The 23,002-nt window shown below is 31.9% G+C and overlaps 1 protein-coding gene across 2 annotated transcripts; it reads right to left on the reverse strand.

The window, feature by feature from the left end:
* Positions 1-2,027: 2,027 nt before the first annotated feature.
* LOC130640854 (uncharacterized) lies at positions 2,028-21,671 on the reverse strand. Of its 2 annotated transcripts, none has more exons than XM_057447431.1 (2): positions 21,578-21,638; positions 2,028-3,122 (listed from the first exon to the last, which is right to left on the reverse strand). In XM_057447431.1, exon 2 carries the CDS (start codon positions 3,060-3,062, stop codon positions 2,325-2,327), a length of 738 nt encoding a protein of 245 aa, XP_057303414.1. In that variant the 5' UTR covers positions 3,063-3,122; positions 21,578-21,638; the 3' UTR covers positions 2,028-2,324. The 2 variants fall into 2 exon arrangements, 1 of the variants encoding a protein (XP_057303414.1); XR_008982396.1 differs by lacking the exon at positions 2,028-3,122 and adding an exon at positions 13,403-13,724 and having other exon boundaries at positions 21,578-21,671.
* Between the last annotated feature and the right edge of the window lie 1,331 nt (positions 21,672-23,002).

Below are 23,002 nucleotides of genomic sequence, written 5' to 3' on the forward strand. Positions count from 1 at the left end.
TAACTGAAGTAACGTCACAGTTGCAAGATCCTAGTCTTCTTGGGTTTAGTCCGGAGTTCGGAATGATGACTACTGAACATAGGGAAGAGATTCTTCAGTTGAGACGGGAGTGTCTGGAGTTTCGAAAGAAACGTCTGATGTCATCCAATCATTCGGAATGCCCTGTATTTATGGAAACAGTTCTTTAGGCATATTTGAGATCTGTAGAAGATTTTTCATTTTGAGAAAAGTTCTTTTTATGAATATTTATTTTGTAAATGCTTTTTATGTTAAAGTTTTGGATCGCTGTTGGTTTTGGCAGCGATGAACAGGAGTTGATTTTTTACGCCTCCCAGTAACTTTCATGTAGCAAACTTCGTTACTAAAACTTTATAAGTATATTGTTAATTCACTATGGGATCACATTCTTTTTAGAATAAGCAAGATTACCTTTTTTTACATTTATACAATACAAAGGAGTATGCATATATTTTGCGAGATAAATCAAGTGTATATTAAAGAAATATTTTCGTTTGCCATGTTGAAGCCTCTAATTTCTTTAGGAAAGTCACAACTTTAATATATTAGAGAAATGGTTTACAAATTTTCAAAAGTCACAAATCCACCCCTGGCTACTGTTAATGCTACCACCTGTTAATGCTGCATGTTTTTCTTATAAAAACATGTTTGGCAGGCTTATATGTTTATTCAATTTTCACGGTTATACAATTTTGTTGAGTCTTTAGCTATATTATGCGGCTCTTTTGTTAGAATTTTGTTCAGGTCTATGATTAGATATAACTTTCGCATTTGTATTTATTTCTTTAAACTTTTTTTCACAGTTGATTGTTAAGAAATATAGTGAGCTAGGATGGGGAATGGATCAGAGCACCCACGAAGCAAAAGTGTTCCTACGGCCTGTTGTGCATTAGGATCAATTAGATTCACGCAGATATATATAAACAAGAGGGTGTCGCAAGCGACGTAAAACCTAGTTTGTGTCTATTTCATATATACACTTTTTTATATAGCAGTTTCAGTAAATAACAATATAGATTTTATTGTTTCTTGAAACAAAATAAAATTGTGCTACTACGTACTACCACACTCTTGCTAGGTTCCTTATAAAAAATCGTGTAGCCTATCCGGAAACCACTGGGTGCTAATAAGTATTCCCTTGCTTTTCTCGCATCGTTATTTATTTCCATATGTTGCACTTTGCAGACTTCTTAAAACGCTAACCTTGCACCTAGATGGAGCCAGTAAATATTAAACCTGGTCTGTTTTATTTACAAAACATCTCCTCTAGGGGCACCTTTCCTGAAAAATCGCTAAAGGCCAAGATACATTTGAAATTTTTATTTCGAAGCTGTCTGAAATTTTTATTTCAGACGGTTTCGAAATATTTTGAAACATTTCTAAAGCCTTCGAAAGTATTTCGAATTGCTCTTTTGTTTGCAAAATGATTGAATACGAAGCAGACACGATGGAGTTTGATCCTGCTATTCGGTTTAACAATACACAGACTTAGGAAAACAAATGTGGAAACAGAAAGAGCACTATCTTCGATTCAGAAAAATGGAAATGACGAATAAAAGACAGTAAAAAAAAGTAGCAAAGGGAATGCCGTCATGATGTCCACTCTTTTTCAAAGAAAAAGGAAGCGACCATGAACACAAACTTCGTCTTTCGATTCATGTTTAAAATAATGGTGAAAGACTTTATTTTAATTTCGAAACAATGGAAAACGTATTTTGAATTATTTTTGAAATAAAAAATTTCCGACAGTTTCGAAATAAAAATTTCAAATGTATCTCGGCCTTAACAAAAATCTCTTTCAAGAAATAATTAACAAATACACAATGCACAATAGCATCATGGAAGAAATCATACCCGTATGATTGCATTTTATATCTTCACGTGGAATGCTAAATAAATTTTTCTTTTAAGAAATCGTCAACAAATAGAAGATGCGTAATGTGTAGCACTATTTTTTTAATACGATGTGTTGTTTTAAGAATCTCATCAACAAATAAAAACGCCTTACTAATAAAAATATATCTTTATAATTACACACAAAATAAGACATTCTTGGTACCGGCCAAGAATGTAATATGTAACAAAAACATCAAAGAAATTTAACATGATACATGACAATATTTTTATTATAATTGTCTAGTTTTAGTGAGATTCAGTTTAAGTGATGGTTTCAATGTCAGTGTCTGGAACAAGTTTGATTGTAGTAATAGATGTCACTCTTTCGTTATGGAAAACAACGTTTTAACACCTAAGCATGCCTATAGGCAAATCTTCTATGTTATTTTCTTTTGTGCCATACGCGTCTATTAGCAAGGTAAAGGAGAAATTAGTACCCTCTTTTTCTTCGATGACGTTTCCAAGAAACTAAACGAATCATCCCTGGCAACAGTAGACTCTTCTTTACAACTTATTGTACCACAATGCCAGCATGATAAAATACCATGGTCAATATCTTCATCAGGAACCACGGTTTTGCCATGTGAACAGAAGAACGTAGGTTGACATGTGCTCGCATTAACAAAACACGCTTTTCCCGTTATTTTTTGGGAGTCATTGTCATCAGTTTCCACATTCTGTGTGTGTACTGTAGTTTTCAACACACCATCGCTGTTGTAAACGCTTATGAAACAATACGTTATTTTATAGGAATTTCCTTCAACTATCTTGTCCATATTTTTATCAAAAAAGGTTATTGGAATCTCATCTTTATTAGTGTGCTGCTCCGTGATGGCAGACAAGGCTTGATTTGTAGCCTTATTGTGCACTTGTTTGTACTCTTGTTTGGTAAATAGGATTTCCCGAATTGTACTATAACGCAATGCTAGAGAAGATTTCTTGAAATCTAATGTGATTTCTATGATAGATACGTCTCGTCGCAGAATAACGTTTTTTGGAATTTTAACTTTCTTCAGGGTAACGCCTTGCTCATTCTTACTTAACTCTTGAATGTATTTTTTTCTTTTGCAGTGAGAAACACACAGCTCGTTTTTGTTCGTTGTTTGTATGGTTATAGAACTCCCAGAAACGTGTTCTTTTGCCTCCATTTTTGGGATTACTATTGCGAATATTCCCAACACTATCAATATATCCAGACACTGACTGCTCTGAAATTAAAAGTAGACATAACACTGTAATTACACTGAACTTTAATTAATTTTTGTTCTAAAACAATAGCCTTTCACCTCCCAACCCTATTTCTTACAAGTTATCATCCCTAAGCTCCCTATAAACTGTCCTCTAAGGTAATCAAATGCCATTAATAATTACAAAACAAAAAGAGACAAATAGAAACCTTATGTCCCATTTCAGATCTAAATTCACTTCACAACTTTTCACCATTTATACCACCCACGCAGGAGGGAAAGAAAAGTGTCTGACCTTCGCGTGTTTGACCAGGTTGTAAAAATAGCAGTTGGATAATATAGAGATAAAATGGTATTTAACGCTTTCTCACGCTGCTTGCCTTTATCTTCTCAAAACCCACATACTAGAAATAAAGGTTTACGTAGTTATTTGCTTTAATCTCTTTAATAAATTGTTCGAAACCACAACATGCAACGAACTGGCAGTAATAACTATGTGGTAGAGCGTTCGCTTCCAGTGCAGGAGGTCTTGGGTTCAAACCCCGGCTGAGTCATGCCAGAGACTATAAATGTGTGAATCTATCCTTTCTGCTTAGCGTTCAGCATGAGAATAGGATTGATATCTTAGGCGGTTGTCTAGTTAAGCGATTGCTGTGCTTGCACGACTTTCGTACCTCAAATGGGAGCTTAAATACGCTAGGACCCCCTTCGCAGGACCCATGTTGATAGCATTACCAATAGGAACTGAAGAAGCTGTCCTCTGTAAATAATTTCAGTAATAATAATAATAATAATGCTTCCGCAGGTTAATAACACATTAAGAACAAAATATATCTTCGTCCTATAATCTACAACGGGCAACTCAAAACATATTTATATAAACGGTAGACGATTCCCACACACAGGTTACAACAAGACCTTACGGTCAATACTCATTACTTACAATATAAACGTAAGATAATCTATTATTGAAATCATATTAAACGATTAGAATAAATAAATCATCGATTTATGGATGAAAATGTTCTTTCGCGGTATTTCGAGAGATTACATAAACACTTCCGTTAGTCAAGTGTTTGACGTCAAGTGAGTAGTTCTACCAAGATTTTTAACAGCGCGTGGCCTTATGGTTATGGTGATCCCTTCGTAATCACAAGGTCTGTGGTTCGGTCCAAAGTGCGGGCATGATTGTCAAGTGTCTTTACCGCAGTTACGGGTCAACCCATGCCAATGTGAGGAAAATTAGGTAGGCAATTCTGGTGTATACTTAATGTATACATTCCGAACACAGGACCCACCTTGGTAACAGTGTTTCCAACACTGAAGTGGTTATATCCTGTATAAATAATCCGGAATAATAATGACGCAATGGATTTACAAAACGATAACTCTTGGTTAGTCCGTGAAAATGGCTTCTATGGATATTGCTATGTAGTTTTTTTTTGACTCGTTGCCTTCTGGATTGTACAATGTAAACAGAAATTAATAATAAGCATTAGTAGCCGCTATATACTAAAGGCTGAAATACACGATCCGGTTAAACAGAACATCAAAGCCTGACGGATAACCTGTAGGGGAAACTTTGTGAAAGGTTTTTGTCTACACGTAATCCGTTTAACATAGTGTGTGAGTGTGTGACACTGTGGTTCTTATTTGGCACATCACTAGGCTTTCTAAGTCAGACCACAGTTACCTGTGCATTAACCCCTATATGTGTTTTACTGAGTCTTGTTACTTTTCTTGATGTCTGCTGATATATATCAAATAGAACAGCAACCCTTTGAAGCCGAAAAAAAAAATTGATTGTATAACGTTGTTCATGGTTCCTTTCTGCGGTTCACAAAGATAGGGTGGCAGGGGCGTTATGGAATAGTGTATTTGTTTTTTAACCTACCTCTAGACCAGACGCACTTCACATCTTTGATCGATTTTCTTACATGGTTTTTTTTATAAGAAACCTAAGCATGTGGTTGAACCTGGAATTTCTTAACATTTCAATATCTTGAGTCTGGAATGTTTCCTAGTTTTCCTTATTTGAGTCTGAAAGGTTTCTTAAAAAAATATTTTATTTACAATGTTTTTTGATAGTATGGGCTATGATTAATGAACGACATATGCTATGTTCACACAGTGTCATATGGAAGTTCATTCATTCGTTTCTTATTTCTGACATTACATTAGTTTGTTATAAATAGATGCATGTTCAAACATCCAATTTATAAAAAACTTTTTTTAATTCTGTTGCCCTCCCTTTTTCTGTTACATGTATAATTTTCTTAATGTTGGAGATTTTCTCAGCCTGCCCTCTCAAAATTTTGACTTTCTGAGCCTAAAGTTTCTTATAGACTGGTTTCTTATAAAAAAACGTGTAGCGGTGGTGGTTCAGGTTCCGTCCCAACAAGACCGTTAGGGGATGATTATGGCGGCCTTACTTTATCCTTCTTCGTCCCGCGATCATTTTCAGTATTTCATTTCGGGTTTGCCACGGAGACTGGTTTGATCCATTTACGTTCGTTCATAAATTAATGTGCATCCTAAATGCAAAACGGTCTGCGTACGTATGACCATTTGATTTCTCTGGCAGCGCAGATGTTAAAGACGCATGTCTTCTTGTTATTTTTTTAAAAATCCTTTTCTGTTCTCGAGACATTTGTCTTGAAAGTTGCGCTAATTATGCAAAATTAAGACGGCATGAGTATGCATTGAGCATAATTATGGTAACTAAATATTAAAATTTATGTAAAATGTTCAAAACACGTCAAAGTGAACGGCCAGAAAACAATTTTAACTCTATATGGCTTGTCAAAAATGTTAAATTAACTCCCTTTCAGAGCATACTTAAGACATCATGCATAATTAGTGAGTCTTCTTAGTCCAAACTCTAAAGAACCAATTAACCACTTCAAAAAAAATATTCAAATTCGTAGACAACCTTTCGAGCTCTTTCATATGCAATTAAGTATTTTTAGCGGGAGGTGACCTTTAAATTTGAAGATGACATTTTGCGTATGCGACTAATATAAATTTTGACTAACTTTTTTGTAACGGATGAGGTAAGTAAAGGCCGGTTTCCACATAGCAGCATTTTGTGTCCAGGCGTAAAATACGTCGTGTCTTTTTGGTCTATGCATGTCAGAATAATTACGTTCAGCTCGCGCTTTTGAATCTGCTTAAGCAATTACAAAAAGAGCTGAACAGGCTCTAGGTTTTGTGAACTACATTTCAGGCTTTAACGTTTTTAACTTTAACTTTGTTTTTTTTTAAGAATTCATTTTTAATTTATTTTAAGAATTCATTCATTTTATTCAAATGAATGCAGGTCAAACATGTAGCTAGCTAGCTAGATATCTTGCTAACATGTATATAGACCCAAATAAGCCTTACTTTTTATTCAATTTTCTACTTAAAAAAACCAAGTGCTCTTTCAAAAGTATAGTTTTAGTCAGACCAGCTAAATGCATCTTCTAATTTTAAACAACTGATGTGACTAGACTAGTTTGCTATGTAACAGATATTTTTTATGTATGACAGATATTTTTATCTACATCTACATCTTGAAATTGTTTCTTCCCTCTGGATTTACACAAAAGCACCAAAAATGTCATCTTTTGTGCTAAATATATGGCCCCGTTATATCTTTTTCTCATATTAGAGCACTAGTTTGCCTGATTATCTGGTACATAAAGGTTTTTGGTACTATGGAAATAAATAGACAAAATTCGAAATACTTAAGTGATAGTAGATTAATCTCTCTCTCTTGAGTCAGAATTTAAATTGACAAGGCCTTTATTGGTCAAAATTTTCTTAGCTGCTTGTTTCTAGTACCTCACACTATTATTTTGCCAACAAAATTTGGGAAATGTGAACCAGACCTTGACCCTTGGGATCATGTTCATCAGTAGAGAATTTGTCATGCTAATTATATTGCTTTTTCAACGCAGTACATATTTCTAAAAAGTTTTCGTCATAGTTCAAACGAGAAAGTCGCCAGCTGAAGGAAGGGAGGGGGACGTAGCATAGCGTACATATAAGGACTGAGATTGATAAGCAATATGCTAGTTTTGACCCAATTTTAAACGTAATATAATTAACTGGGTTACTTATAAAAAATTATGTAGCTAACATTTATAAGACATAGAAAACATATTTTATACTTAGCTAGCTAGCTGGCTAGCTGTCTAAGCTGGCTTTGGTTTTGTTTCCTTATTGAATATATAACCAATGCCACAATCCCAGTGTTTTTCCCAAAGAGGTGCACTACACTAGTGTAATATAAAAGCTGGCCAGCTAAATTGAGCTAGGTTGTCTTGTATCAGTATATATATCCCAACGAAATCAGTTTTAGCTAATCACACGCTACCACATTTTGTTGATAAATAATGCTTTTTAAAACATTTAATCAGTTCCAGGGTGAACAAATAATAACTTGGTTTGAAATAAAACTTTCTAAATTCAAGCATTGAAAAACATAAACAACCAAGATCAATCGTCCTCGCCATGTTCAAGTTAGGAACGAGGACTCAATCAAATTGCTTTTACTAGCCGCGGAGCTGTAACAGCGAGTCAAACGAATTAATTGTTTATAGTAATCAAAATAGTGGTTATGAAAAGCAGCCTGTACCAGGGTCTTGTTTAACTGTCAGGTAAGCGCAAACAGCTTTGACATAGGCAAAAATCCCTGGGGACGAGGATGGTTGAGTAAATAGAAATATGCATAAAAATAGTCCGTTAATAATCCACATATACATTGTTTTTTGTAGACGTAAAAGTATACGTAAGTGATCTTAAACACGAATTAGTGCGGAAATGTAAAGCATTAACCTTTTTTAGAGGTGTTTGTTTAGACAGGAGTATGAGACGACACAGTCACCCTTATTTTACGAATCTTGCACTGGTGTTGATGTCTGCGTCATATAAATATCATGTAATGTAAAAATTTTGACGCAAAGAATGTCTTCTGTTCCGTCAGTCATGTTTCACAATAGCACGGAGCAAAAAAAATAGTCAAATGGAAATGGCTTTGACTTATGTGATAAACGGAGGGCGTTTTCACAAAACCGACATCAAAACACATTTGTAACGCGTTCAGATGCGATATTGCATGAATTAGGGAATGTAGATTATTTATTACATCGCATCCTCAAATTCCAAGTCATACGTAAACCACAAAAAAGACATCTTTGAAAACGCGACTAGGCTTCCATTATTTCATCACACGCTTTTTCTTTTATACGAATATGCTATATGGAAATGCTAGGCTAGGATTTCAGGTTAGAAATAATAGATTTAATTGTTTAGAACATCGAAATAAGAATAATGACTAGCCTGGTTACGATTTTAATATTCTTGTGTAGGAGTGTGTAGAATTAGAACTGAATATAGGTTTTTAAAAAACAAATTTTTTTTGGATTTATTTACACAAGTTACAGTCTCGAACTTCCAAATAAATAGTTTCACAATCTGTGAACATAAAATGCATAATTTATATCCACTATAACTTAATACAAAGATATAGAAAGTTGAAATATAAATTATAAATATATAGGACCTTATATGTTTAAACAAAAGTAATTGAGGGGTTATACATAAAGCTATACTTCAAAAAAAAATCGAGAGCAAAATAGAAGAGGGTATGGATATGGTATTATTACTAATAATTCAACATATTTTTTTTATTTTAACAATAATGTAGATATTTTGCTAAGTTATTAATTATCGAAGCATCTTTGCAGTAGATACGAAAGCTATAAAAGATGAATAATGTTTAAGAAACATGTTTGACAAATACTTTCGTAGCTAAAAAAAAAGTTTGCAGGAGAAAAAAATGTTTAATTCGATTGGCCTATATTTTATTTTGTGTGCTTTTTTGCGCTCACTTATTCTCCTAGCTTAAAACGCCATCAAAAGAACAAGCGAGTTGTACCACGGTTTTGGGGTAATGTCTTTCACTTATAAAATTCCAAAAGTAATAACAGAATATGTATTTGACATTATCTTTTTAGAAAGTTTTCTAAATAAGCAAAAACTGATAAAGTTCTATAAGCCATAAATCAAAAGAAATAATTTAAAACAATTATTTTTCATATCATTGAGCCAGGATAGTCTCTTCAGTTCCTTATGTTACTGCTATCAACGAGGACTCTGCGAGGGAGGTCCTATAAAAAACTATATTTGTATGCAAATTCTTTTTCGTTTTTTTTCAAGAAGCGGAATTGGTGACTGAAAAAGAAAATGTATTTAGATTTATTATCAAAACCAAAAACGATTTTTTCTTTAAAAATCTCCTACGCGTTTATTGTTGTTGTTTTGAAAGTTTGTGACTATTTATAGTGACCAGTTTGTCGGTCTTCTTCATAGCTTTAAAAGGTAAAATAAAATTAATTTGATTGCATTCAATAATCTTTGATATATTTATTAAATATTTTATTTATTTGAATTTTTTCTTTTTTTCTATTTTATTTAAAAATATTTTAATTGAATATCTAATGTCTATCCACCCATAAGGGAAATGTTCCAACTCGTATGTTTAAGACGCATTCACATGTTAATTTCACCACTAGCCTCGTTTTCATCGGAGACATAATTATGCTACATCTCTCATCCTTTATATAAATTAATAATGATAATTTTTTTGAACAGGAGAGATGAAACATATTGCATTCACATTGAGACTAAAAAAAAGAAATACACTTTTGCTATTGTTGTTCGATTTGAATATGATAATTTTTTATGCCGTTAAATTTATTCCGAAAAGTTAATTAAAGAAGAATTTTTAAGAAAAATGAAACATACTGCGAAGAAAGAGACACATCGATCTAGGAAGTAAGGTTCTTTTTAAAAGGTTCTAACTTATAGTTAACAATCCAGTGTTTTTTTGATCAATTTTTTATGATTTCATCATATGTGACATAAAAACATAGCGATAAGTACAATTAGTATCGGTTAGAGTTCGTGTTTTACTCGCAACACACATTTTTAAACCAAGGCTAACCGCAGTTTGCGGATAACAAGAAATGAAAGGGTTATATCCACCCCACCTCCTACCCTCTCCTCTCTTCAACACAACCTTAACTTCTATGAAAAGATAATAAATCTTGATGTCTAGTTAAGATATGCAGTGATTTTTTTCACCGACGCTTAAATATAGGATCACAATATATGATCCAAAAAATAGTGTTTAAATGTTCAGTTTTCTTGCAAAAAAACTGTATGTGCTTAGTTTAGACTCCTCCTTTTTGTTTCGTTCTTTGTTTTAAATATTTTTATTTTATTTTCATAGCAAATGTCACGAGCCATATATAACATTCACGACATTAATTATAGACCGTCTTTCCTACCACATTTGTACATTATTAATGTTTTTTCGCAGGTTGAAATATTATATATTATAGAATTATAATCATAAAAACAGCGTTGGTAAATTTTTTAAAATATATACAAACATGTAGCTTTAGAAAAGGTCTTTTTCGTATGCAGATTTTATTAGCTGCTAAAATTGAAGCATGCAACAACCTTTACTACATGAATATAATATTCCTTTTTTACATAAGAAACCACTTTATAAGAAACTGACTAGTCGCCTTCCAATAATTAAGAAGTTTTACTAGTTGGAAAAATGTAATCAATTAATTACAAAAGCATTCAGTTTTTATTACCTGCTAAAACAAGAAATTTGATGAATATGGTAGGTTATCCTGACAAATCGAAAGATCAGATGATAATGCATTTCATCTTTACTTGTATACATGTTGATGAAGGTCTCTTTGTTCTGTTAAAATCATATTTTTGATTAAATATATATTTTATCTAGGAGGAAAGCTCTTATAGACCCCGTCAGAATTAAGAAATTTATTTTCTAGTAAAATTTTCAAAAATTTACTAGTACGCCCGCTTGCTCATGTTTGTAATAAAAAGTAACGTGTAAAGTTGCTTGGTGTTCTTGTAGCATCTGTTTTATAACATGGCAGCCTGAAATGTTCACAATTAAAATTTTTTAAAAACCTTTGTCATGGCGTTTGTCCACATAAAAATCAACAAACAAAATTTGAATAATCTATTGGATTTTACTGATTTTCCTACGATCTCTTTTATTAACGTCTAGCAATTACCAATTTCTGTTTTTTTCTCCTAAAATCTCATAGACTAACCGGAATATCGGAAGGTTTGCGTTGCTTAGCTAGCCACTATGTCAAAAATAACGTGGCTTCATAAGTGCTACATACCCGGTCACTATTAAATACCTTTTTTTTGTTTAATATCGGAAATAAAAATTGGTTGAAGACTGTAAAGGAGTTCTTAGCGTGAGGTGAACTATTCTAGTTTAAGTGAAAAAATAAAATAAAAATTTTAATCAGTATATATTATTAAAAAAAATCTTTTTTTTCCACATTGAGCGGCGAGATAAAAATCAATTCGTACATTACATGCAATGGATCAACCAACTTTTACACTCCAGTCTTTCTCTTGACAAAAGATAAAACAGAACGAAATAAAGTTTTAACAGGGAAAATAAAAATAAAGAGAAAAAGAAGTTTAGGAAATCATGGAAGCAGGTGCAAAAAGAGAAATACATTTTATTTCGTAGCAAAGCCTAATGGCACTGTAATTGTTAGCGTTAAATAATTCATCATATTTCTAGCTCTGGTTAAATATTTGAAAAAAACTATACGGAGAAACCTGTTCACGATAGATAAAGAGATAACTTTGTCTCATACAACGAACAGAAGTGCTCTTTCAAACTTGTGAGTAATTTCTTGTTTTTTCTCATAATTACACTTTTAGTATCTTCTGTAGCCCTTACCATTTCTGGCTGAAAGAAAGAACAAGCAAACTATCTCAAAAGTATATGAACAAACAAGTTTTTGGTATTGGAGTCATTGCAACGTAGTTTTCTTAACAACTTTTATTCACCAAAACTTTTCAATTAATTTAAAATATTTATAACACGTTCATGATAAACTTTCTTTTAATTTCCTTCTGTTTTTGCCCGCAATTCAATCCATCTTTCATTTGATATTTTGGATTTTAACATCACGCACTGTATGTTTTATTGGCAAAAAACAAGAAAATACAGAACGCAAGGTCAGCTTAGCAAGTACAAAATTCGTTGTCTGTCCGCCAAAATCGGGCCATTCTAAACTTCATCCAAAATATTTAAGCTAAAAATAAAAACACACGATATTTTTTTAGACTTTCGGAGTAGCTAGTATTTTTCGAAAGATCTGTACTAATATTACTGAGATTGAGATTTGACTCACAAACTAGGCACCTCGAAGCAACTAGTCAATTTAAATTCCATGTGGAAAAGCGTATCAAAGTTGTGGAGGAGGGGGTAAGGAGCTGGAGAACGCTGGATCTCTTCAGGTTAATTGGCACGGGATATACCAAACACATCACACCATTTGTAATCTGAATTGACCCAAACTTTAGATTTCCCGCGTTTAATAAGAACTGCTTAAGACAACCCGCGGTCTCAATATATAGCAAAATTATTCTGGACTTATCAATTTTTACAGAGCACTTTATACTTTGGTTAGTTGTCATCTTAAAACGATGTTGGTACTTAAACCATTTGTAATATTTTCAGAGTATAAAAAATTTATTCCAAAAGCTTCTCACATATTTGTTTCGCTTAACGTCATCATTATGATGAAATGTGGTTTCTACCTGGTTTACGTATGCTACAAAAGTGGCGCCAGGATTGTTAAAATACAGTGAGTTTGCGCTAAAGTTTTGCCAAAGATTTTAGCTTCGTAGGAACCTAATTTTGCCAAAAACAACGATTAATTTTTATTACAAGAGAAAAAAGAAAAGAAAAAAAACAAAAAACAAAATGAAATCACATTTTATAATGCTTTACATCAGCAACAGAATAATGTCTAGTTGCATTTTACATTTGGCATTATGAAACAATGTAGTTAGAGCGTCTATCATTGATTACGTCACTGTTTTTACCTCTGCTCCAAATTTAACATCCTCTGTTACTTAGAACATACTTGTAAAACAACCTTCGTCGTTCACGTTAATTTGTTATCACTTACATTTTCGCCGCGCAATATAACGTACATAAATTTCTTTGACTTTTATAGATTTAAATATTTCTGTTTTTATTATCTGCTTCTTTTTTAATATATTATTTTTATTTTTATTTATTTATTTTTTTTATTAACATTGGTCGAGAGACTTGTTTCACTTAGGAGAATTTCTGAACAGACTTTAAAATATTTTGCAACAAACCTTTAGTAAGTGGAAATAAAGAAAAATAATAAAGAAAAATAAGAAAGAAAGAGTCTTTTTGCACTTTTATTTAATAAAGACAAACTCTATATATATTACATTAAATATACATTTTTTTAAAGATATACTTATGACCTTTCGTTGACTTGCAAAAAAACCTCTTTTTTTCATCTATATTTTCCGCGATGTTAATTCGAAAGAACAACAAAAAATTGTAATTAAAAAATATGTTCAAAAGGTTTCCTCGTTGTTCAATGTATCTTAAAAGAACCAGGTGAAGGTGGTTTCGTGTCTACCTAGGATAACTTGTGTAGCATCAAGTTCCGTTAACATAGTGTTTGATCAACTACAATAATTGTTGTTACGACTGTTTTGGAAACACATTTCCTAAAACAAAACAACCCGAGAGATGTTGCACAACAAATTTTTCAAAGTAAGAATTTTTTCTGTTTCTACAACAGTCGTACAACAGTCGTACAACAGTCGTACAACAGTCGCACAACAGGCGTACACAGTGGTAAAACAATCGCACAACAGTCGTACAACAGTCGTATAACACTTACTGCTACCACTTATTGAAAACACATGTTGTACAACAAAGCCACGCAACAAATGTACACAACAAATGTTGCAGAGAAAGAATTTTGCTGTTCAATGCGACTGTTACACAACAATTACGCATAATAATGGAAGATCAAGATTTTTGATAGCATAGAATGTAGTTGTGAGTTCTAAACGTACAGAAACATAACATAGTATATCAGGATACAAAGATATATAAATAGTAATAATGTTAGAAAAAAAAATCCGCGCGAATTTCCCGTCCCACATGTTCTGCGCGTTTTAAAGACAAAGTAACGGATTGGCGGGCCAATTTGAACAGAATATATGTAGCTACTTGTATAAGAGATCGTTAACCCGTGAAAAAACCATAGTCCATTTCTTTTTGAGATTTGTAGCACATATTCGCGATTAAGCAACCATTTTAAATAAAGTAAGAGCGTTAATGCAACATAGCATGACAATGAAAAGACAAACTATGTATATATATCTTTTTGAATAATCGTTCTTAATTCAGTTTGGATTTGCAGACGCTCTGTTCATCACCATCCTATTGTAATCATGTAGACATGTTGACAATGGGTTCATTAATAGCATGTAGGGAGGACAAAATCACTCCGTGTGTGATTCTCGTAAAATAGAAAAAACACGTTCTTTAAAAATATTTGATAAGATTAAGTTAATTCGATTGGTACAGGGCTTAGGCTGTAAAATAAAGTGTAGAATTATATCCTAATCAGATTAGGCCTAAAGTGATAAACATTGGGGTCAAAGAAAAGTTTACTTTGTGGAATTTAGAGTAAGGCAGTTTAAATGCTATATAAAGTTTGTTTGTTAAATTAGGTTGATATGAGCTACACGTTTGTTCTTGGGAAAATCAGTAAGAAAAATGATATTTTCATAAATTACACCTACTTTTTTAAAAAATTAAGAAGTTGGTTAAACTATGGGCTACGTTCCAAATTTATAGAGTATAAAAGCTATCACAAAAAGAAGTTTATCAACTTTTACCTTTAAATTCAAAAGTGTTTGGTCACATTGTTACTCACCAGCTGGCTGGCTATTGGTTATTGGTTTTTAGGCGTGTCAACAGAAGTTTAAGCGCTTTATTTTACTTATTTTACTCCAACTATTTTTTTTAAATTTAAAGTTTTACTTTCTTATAGATGTAAGTCTTAAATGGATCTTGTTAGCTATAAATATACAGCCATTGTTGACATTGATGACAAGCAAGTACGTCAATTACTTAGGATAAATGTCTGATTAGAATCCTTTTTCGCAAAGATTTGGTTTTAAATAAAAGATAGTGATGTACCCATTCTGGAAGAAAAGGTAGGCCGACAACTTTAGATAGTTAAACTTTGAATGAAGAAATGAGTCAATCTGAAACAGCTTGTTGTAAACATGGAGCAAAGTCACGTCGTCACCGCAGGTTAAGAATTCATTTCAAATTAATCAACAACATGTTTTGACTTTAAAATAAAGAAAAACATTAATAATATATTAATAAACAAAACAGAGTAAAAATATGGGAAAATATTTTGTAAGGCGGATAATTTTCTACCTTAAGAGCAGATAAACTGGAAAATTATTCTATAAAGTTTAGGAATATTTTTTCAAGAATCACATTTTATTTGTATCTCTAACTTAAATCTGAGCATAACGATTAAAAAAAGTTTGTTTTCAATTTTAAATCTGTGATCATCTTTTCGTTAATTCTTTGGTTAATCTTAGCTTAACTAACAAAAAATATGGAATGTCTTTTAATTGACTATATAAAACAATAAAGAGTATAGAATTGTCTTATTTTGTCGAGAATATTAAAATACACGCTGTTGGTGACCGGTGTAAGATTGGGAAAGATGACACGAGGTAAGGTTTTATAGTATACAATTACAACACTATATATACTAGAAAAACTTTACTTCATAACACAATCTTGTAGTATGAGAACATGAAGTTTGAACAGGAAGCTTTTAAAGAATAGTTATGTCCCTAAACAATTTTTCGGTTAACTTAAAGTTATACCCGGGATCGTATTTGAGTTCTGCAAGCCTAAATCGTCAAAGGACTGGGCCAGACATTTTGTTATTTGTAAAAACGTCGGAAGAAGATCATAGACTTACTTACAGTGCAAAGATTTAACGAAAAACGTGTTATATTATCAAATCAAGTGCTTCACATGAAGAAAATGCTTGTTTGTGCGCGGTAAGTTTGTATCCATAGTTATGTGCATGTCGCTTGAACTAACTAATACAATGAAATCATTAGCGGCATGGAATTTTATTAACGTGTATTTAATTTGCGAAGTTTCAAGAAACAAAAAACGTAGAAAACTTAATAGAATACAAAAATAATGTGAGTTTGTGGTGATACCTGTTAATTTATACATAAACTTCATGAAACAAGGTAGATATCGCTGTGTACTTTTGTCTAAAGTTTGTATACCAACTTTTTGTAATTCTGATATCAAACTTATCTTTCAAACCTAACCAACAAATGCGAAATTGTCAAATCGGAAAAACATATTTAATATAAAATCAACTTCCCAGACTTCAGAAGCTCTTTACGAAGCTTTATTTGCTGTCACACTCTCGCGACTTATGATAACTATATCTACATATTAAAAGTTTGAGCTAAAAAAGGAATTAGCTACAAAAATAAATAAAAAACTGTGTAGAAAAGTAGACGAAATACATAAACGATACTTCAATACTTTTTATTATTAAAACCCTAAAATCCCATAACGCTAACTAGGAAGGGTAAAACAAGGTTTAAAAAGCAGACGTATCTTCAGAAAAGATGTCAATAATAGAATAGAAATGGAAAAAAAGTATAAAGTCATGACGCAAGAAGGAAACTGTAGTTGATTACGTGCATATTATTAATATTTTTTTGTTATGACAATGTCACGTTTTACTTAGTAATGAATGGTATTGGATATATGGGCATGAGAAGTTTATCTCACGTAACGATAATTTTAATGCCAATACCACCCACCAGAACATTATCATTTGTCGTTTACTTGAATTAAAAAAAAGTTCTGGGCTGTATTCTACCATATGATTTACTTTGTTTAAGCTTTATAATGCTATTCGGATGTACCCTTTCATAAACAAGGTCGCAATGAAAAAAAAATGGATTATCCATTTAATACCGATTAATAGGTTTTAATGACAATTAGATATATTTCGTTCGTCATTTATGTAAAGATTTTTTCTTCAATGAACACCGAACTTGACGTGCGCTTTAATCCGATTGGTTGATTAATTAATTAAGTTGAATGGAAAAGGCATCACTTTCACACCCTCTGTGAAAGGTAAGATATGCCTGAGCTTAAAAATTTGTCGCTACCTTTTGATGTCGGTTTTGAAAGAGAAGGTTAATTTCTCGTCCGTTCTGTCCATAATTTTCGTAAATTTCTTTTTTCAGTTTTATTTTAAAAAATATTGCATAACTATGTGTATCTGAATATACTACAGTTGAAAACAGATGTTCTCTTGTTACGCTCAGAGCAATCTTAAAATAGTGTCAAATATGAAATTCAAATCTGTTGTAATTGTTTGGCGAGACAAGTGTTGAAATGTCGCTATTACAAATATAACTAATTCAATTTACAAGTATTATTTCGCTGACCATTCTTACAATATTATTTTTTTCTCTTTTTCTCTTCTCTTTCCGAAGTTCCTCTTTCGCTCGATGTAAAAATTATTGAGCATACCAAACCAAAATGCTTAATTTGACGTAGCTCAATCGTAGCTGAGGATAAATTCAGATCTATACTTATTAGGAAAGCAACTAAACATGCTAAGAGGTAGCTTCTATTATAGTTTTAGCTATGATGCAATATATAGTAGGTGATAAGTATCTCAATGAAATAAAAGAATTGGATGTTTAAACAATATGAATCTAAAAGCTAGATAAAGTATTAAAACATATAAAGAGCAATTGGAAAAACAAACAATATAAAAAAATATTCCTGATAACGTTTTATCACGATGTTTGAAGCATCGCAGCTACTAATTCTAAAGCATACAGGTTGGCGATTCAAAATGGAGTTTTCAGAAATCAAATCTAAAGACGAAATATCAGTAAAAACTCCGTGATTATTACAATGCATTCTGAGAGAATTTAACCTAGTAAAAAGAAATCACAGAAAAGTTCTTGATAAAATATTCATAAGTGTCGTTAAATTCCTGTCAAGAGAATTAATATCATCCCTTTGTTATTTGACATAAAAAATCTTTTTTTCCAAACCATATCCTTATGATTTCATTGTTTGCTCCATGCAACCCTAGCTGAATATCTAAAACAAAAATATCTGATCATGTAAGAAATTAATTTATCCTCTTTCTCACTTCATATTCATTTAAAATGTTCTTTTAAAAAAAGATAAGGAAAAATAACTACAGTTTTCTAAATGTAAACTAAACATATATAAATGTTTTTATAACTATTCTTAGCTGTGTCTGAACAATGTTAGTCTGTCCTTATCGCGTCACTAAAATAACTCTGTTTAGTGATACAATAATCAATGATTTCAGGAGTGCGGAAAAGGAAGCATCTGGAACTACTTGTTAATACATTTATGTCTTTAAAACAGAGATACGTAGTATTACAAATCGATCTTTTTAATTGTATTTCATTTCTTTTAAATCTGCCACAATTATGCCTTTCTTTACAAAAAGCTCTTTTTTTTATTTAACATAATTTAACGTTAGAATTGGATATTTAAACATTACAAGCATTCTGCTTTTCCCTAGGTTCTATTTCACATTAATTCAAAGTGATCAAGTGTCAAAATTGATCTCATAAAAAGCACCTTGGAATTCTATGTAGGATATGTTAGCTACATAACAGCTCTGCCACCAACGCAACAGCATATAATGTTTGGTAATATAATGTCTGCAAAAGAAGGTGTATCGTTTTTCTATGCAAGTTTTGTTTAGGCATGAAAGGTAAAAAGATGAAGCGAGGAGATTCTATACAAATTTAAAACAATAAGAACACAGAGAAGCAAAAAAGAATTATGTATTTGCTTTTTGACAGAGTATGAATTTTTTATAAGTAGGATGGCAAAAGTGACGTACCTTATTGAATTGCTCCAGACGAATAATAGTGAAGAATTTTAGTTCTTTTAAAAGAAGAGGATTTAGAGAAATGAATACATATTCATTCAATTTAGACGTTGAAGAAAGAACTGTGGCTTGATTAATCTGGCTTTTAATCCAGTAAATATGCTATAGCTAGATGTTGTCACCAGTTAAAGGCTTTTGTGGCTTTGTTTAAATATTTTTGTTGTTCCAAGATCCACTGCATCAGTTAACTTTTAAAGCTGGATAAGTTTTTACTGTGAGTATTCAATAAAACGCCCCTTTGTTTTTCAAATACCTCAAATCAACACCTTAAAAGGGTTAACCCTAATCGGTGCAGGGGTGGCGGATTCCGCCCCGCCCCCCTGACGTTTTTTTTAATAACTTCTTAATACTATGTTTCATAGCTACGATACTTACTGAGTTTCAATAATTATCTACTGAACACATGCACGCCAAATTCTTTGGTCCCATACCTTTCAGAGGCTTAAATATTGGCTATTATTTGAAACTACTCCTAAAAATTTCTATGAAACCCTTAAAATGAGTAAAATATAATAACTATTTTTAGGATTATCCTTAGAAGTTGAAACTTACAACACAACTTTGTTTCATCATGAAGAATTGTATCTTTTGGACACGATATCCGATTTCCCGATTTTTTTGGACTTTACCAAAAAATCGGAAAAAACGGATATTTGGGCATTTTTTGGCAATTTTTCATCTATCCATATAAAAACAGGAAAATATGTTAAATAATATTCATTTAGCTGTCAGAAAATTCAAAAAGAATGTAAAAATTCGCTCTTGAAACCCCTCGGACCGAATATGGTTAAGACATTACATTTAGGTAATATGTCGATCTTTAGACTAATTATTCTACATATATTTCTAAATAAAAATCTTTCATAAATATTATTCATGATATAAAAAGTGAGTTTTGTAGTAAGACGTCATTTGCATTCGCCGTACTTAAATAATTAAGTTTGTTGTATCAGTTATAAATTGCCGAACCTTTCTACGTCATGTCATATATTTCTTATTTATCTTATCAACATCATACATGTTAAGATCTATAGTCTCATTTAGTCATAAGAGATAGCAAGCAGAAGTAATAAGAACCTTCTGCATCTCATAATTATGCATACAAACTCGTCCCCAGGGGTTTTCTACGTCTATGTTATTTGGACGTGTGCAAACGATACCTGGAGACAAGGTTGCATATATCCAGCATTTAGCATCTATTAAAAGTTCTCAGATTTGTAAGTCACATTGATTGTTAATTCCATATTACCTTGTCCAATATAGTTATTTACACGTCGTTGCGGTGTTTAAGCGTCGGAGCATCGCCATTTAAAACGGAAGGCAGGCTTTATCGTGCTATGTGATGAAAATATATACAATGAATTTGGTAGTTTGAATAAGGTCTGGAAACTAGCCTAAAGAAAATTTGATGCTCACGACAAAAAGCGTCGAATGCACCATTATTTCATTGTATTATTCTCTAAAACAACATGCAAGCAAACTGAACAGAAAAGCAAAGCTCGTAGACTTTCTGTTGAAACATACGGAAAATCCTGCATCCAGGCTAATATGAAAGTGGCTTTTTGCGGAATATTTTAATTGGGTTTAGAGGGGCCACCCTCGGCTACCGAGCGAGTGGTGAGAATAGAAATATTTTTTCGTTCACGCACAAACGTAATAGTTTAAAAGTGGACAAATATAAAATGCATGACTAAAAGAAACAACGTTAAATTACAATCGCGGGCACACATTATAAAACAAATCAGATGCCCCCCTTTCCCTCCATTCTCAATGTTGTTAAGAAGCATCTGTTTAAGCAAAATTTATGTTCTCCTAAACATTTAAAATGGCGGAGTAGTTTTTGCAAAATACCTCCATGATTATACTTATATACTTAATCTTGTCACTATACTTTTTCTTTTGGAAATTTGTTTATGCTCAAGAACACGCACTTTTTAATCAAACTTTTTAAGAAGATCATACAGATTCAACTGAATATGTTTTGACCTTACTATAAATAATTGAACGAATGAATGAACAGGTAGGTTATCCGATATCGTTAGCCAAAACGAGTTTCTTTTCGTAATTTGCAGAATCAGATAAAACTCATTCAAGTCATTGGCGAAATGATTATTAAGATGCAATTTTCTGATGTGAAGTTTAAATGAGACTGATAAAGTTAAAACAAAGATTTGCAGATAGATGAATTATGTAACAATATTAACTCGGAAAAACAAACAGTACACAATCTTTAGAAAATTTTTTTTTATGTCACAGAAATGCTACGTTTTTAGAAATGAAAAGTGTATGTCCTAATGTTTCATCTGTTTAGAAGAGTTCGGAGATGTTAGTGCATTGGAATGCGGGTTATGGTGAATTTGCAATATAACATTTACTAATTGAATTTGTAGGTAAGTGACAAAATAAAAGCATAAATAAAAAAAATGAATGAATAAATAAATAAAAAAACTAAATAAATGAAATTAATCTAATTTTACTTAGTGTTATGTACAATGCAATAACATTATAATTTTTTGTAATGAGTAATAAGTATTTTTGTACCGGAAAAACATTGATGCGTTAATAGATGTCTTCAAGAATGTAATACCGCTTGTGGTTCGATCCTCACACAATAAGATGACAAAAAATTCATAAGTGAACAACAAACATCTAAGTAATTAAAATGAACAATGTTGAAATAAAAGTTGTATTTATTGTTAATTATCTTTACTTATGACTATATAGCTGACTATGCATGTCTTGAATGTGTCAACACAAGATCCATACAATTTCACCGTGCTTATTTCGGCTTATGTTTTTGCCATTATTAGAAACGTCAGCAAAGAATTATGTGCAATGCGACTTAAATGTATCACGCTTATCTTGTTAATTTCGTTCATTAAGTTTTAATCATAACACTTTAAGGAAAATACATTCAAAAATCTCCTTTTTTCATTAAATGTTATGCAGGAAGATGCCATGTGCGTTTTGATGGTGAATTTTTAGAAGCGCTTTACAAGATTGTTAGCTTAAGTTGAACGCTTAAATATCAGCATACCACAGTTGCAAGGTAAAATGATTCTGTTTATTGCATTAAATAAAGATTAAATAGGTGTCCCGGTTGTGGACATGAAAATTAACCATAATTTAAGCGATCGTTCTAGCCGGCATACATTTGTTAATGACTTAACCAAATGCCTTGTAATTTATATTGTTTTATTTGTTATAATTTCAGAATACAATATAAATGTTTTTTAAAAGAATCCAATGGTGATTTCAGATGGACATTTCAAATGTCTCCATACTCTTATTCTGAATTAAGAGCTGAAGTTATGGAATTATGATTTTCTTTAAATCACTCATCCCTACACTTTGTTATTGATATACATTTACGATTAAGTTAGCGTTTACGTAAATATAGGTGCATTTGCACCAGTTAAGCAATTTGAATCTAATCAAAGAACGTAGCGAAATATGCTTCAATTAAATGGTATATTGTAATCGGAAGACACTTTCCTTTTCACTATTAGACGGGATAAGCAGTGAACCATTCACAATAAAAAATTTGTAAACGTCTTCAACTTTTTTCATTTTTTTAAAGTCAAGTGAAACAAGTATTTCCTTGGCGTAATCTAGTGAAAAACATTTTGCTATTGTTGTTTGAGTTAAATACAACATTATCAATTTTCAGTCATCTTTAAATGCGAATATTTTGAATTCCTGATAGTCTCCCGTGTATGGCTTAAAATGTTAAAAAAAATTCCTATCTATTTTCGATTGGTTGATTAGATTTAAATGTACGTTTCTGTGCATTCATTGGTGAATTAGTTAAGTATTAGAATGTATGTTATTTGTATCACACTGAGTCTAGAATTTTTGCATGTAGGCTATAGAAGTTCGGCGGTTTTACTTTTGTTTGAAAGAATGTTCTACACATCGTGTGCGCTTGGTAGATCGTTTAAGTTTATGATTCTATGATTTTTAAAC

This window comes from Hydractinia symbiolongicarpus, chromosome 4 (assembly GCF_029227915.1).
Source record: "Hydractinia symbiolongicarpus strain clone_291-10 chromosome 4, HSymV2.1, whole genome shotgun sequence".
NCBI classification, from domain to species: domain Eukaryota; kingdom Metazoa; phylum Cnidaria; class Hydrozoa; order Anthoathecata; family Hydractiniidae; genus Hydractinia; species Hydractinia symbiolongicarpus.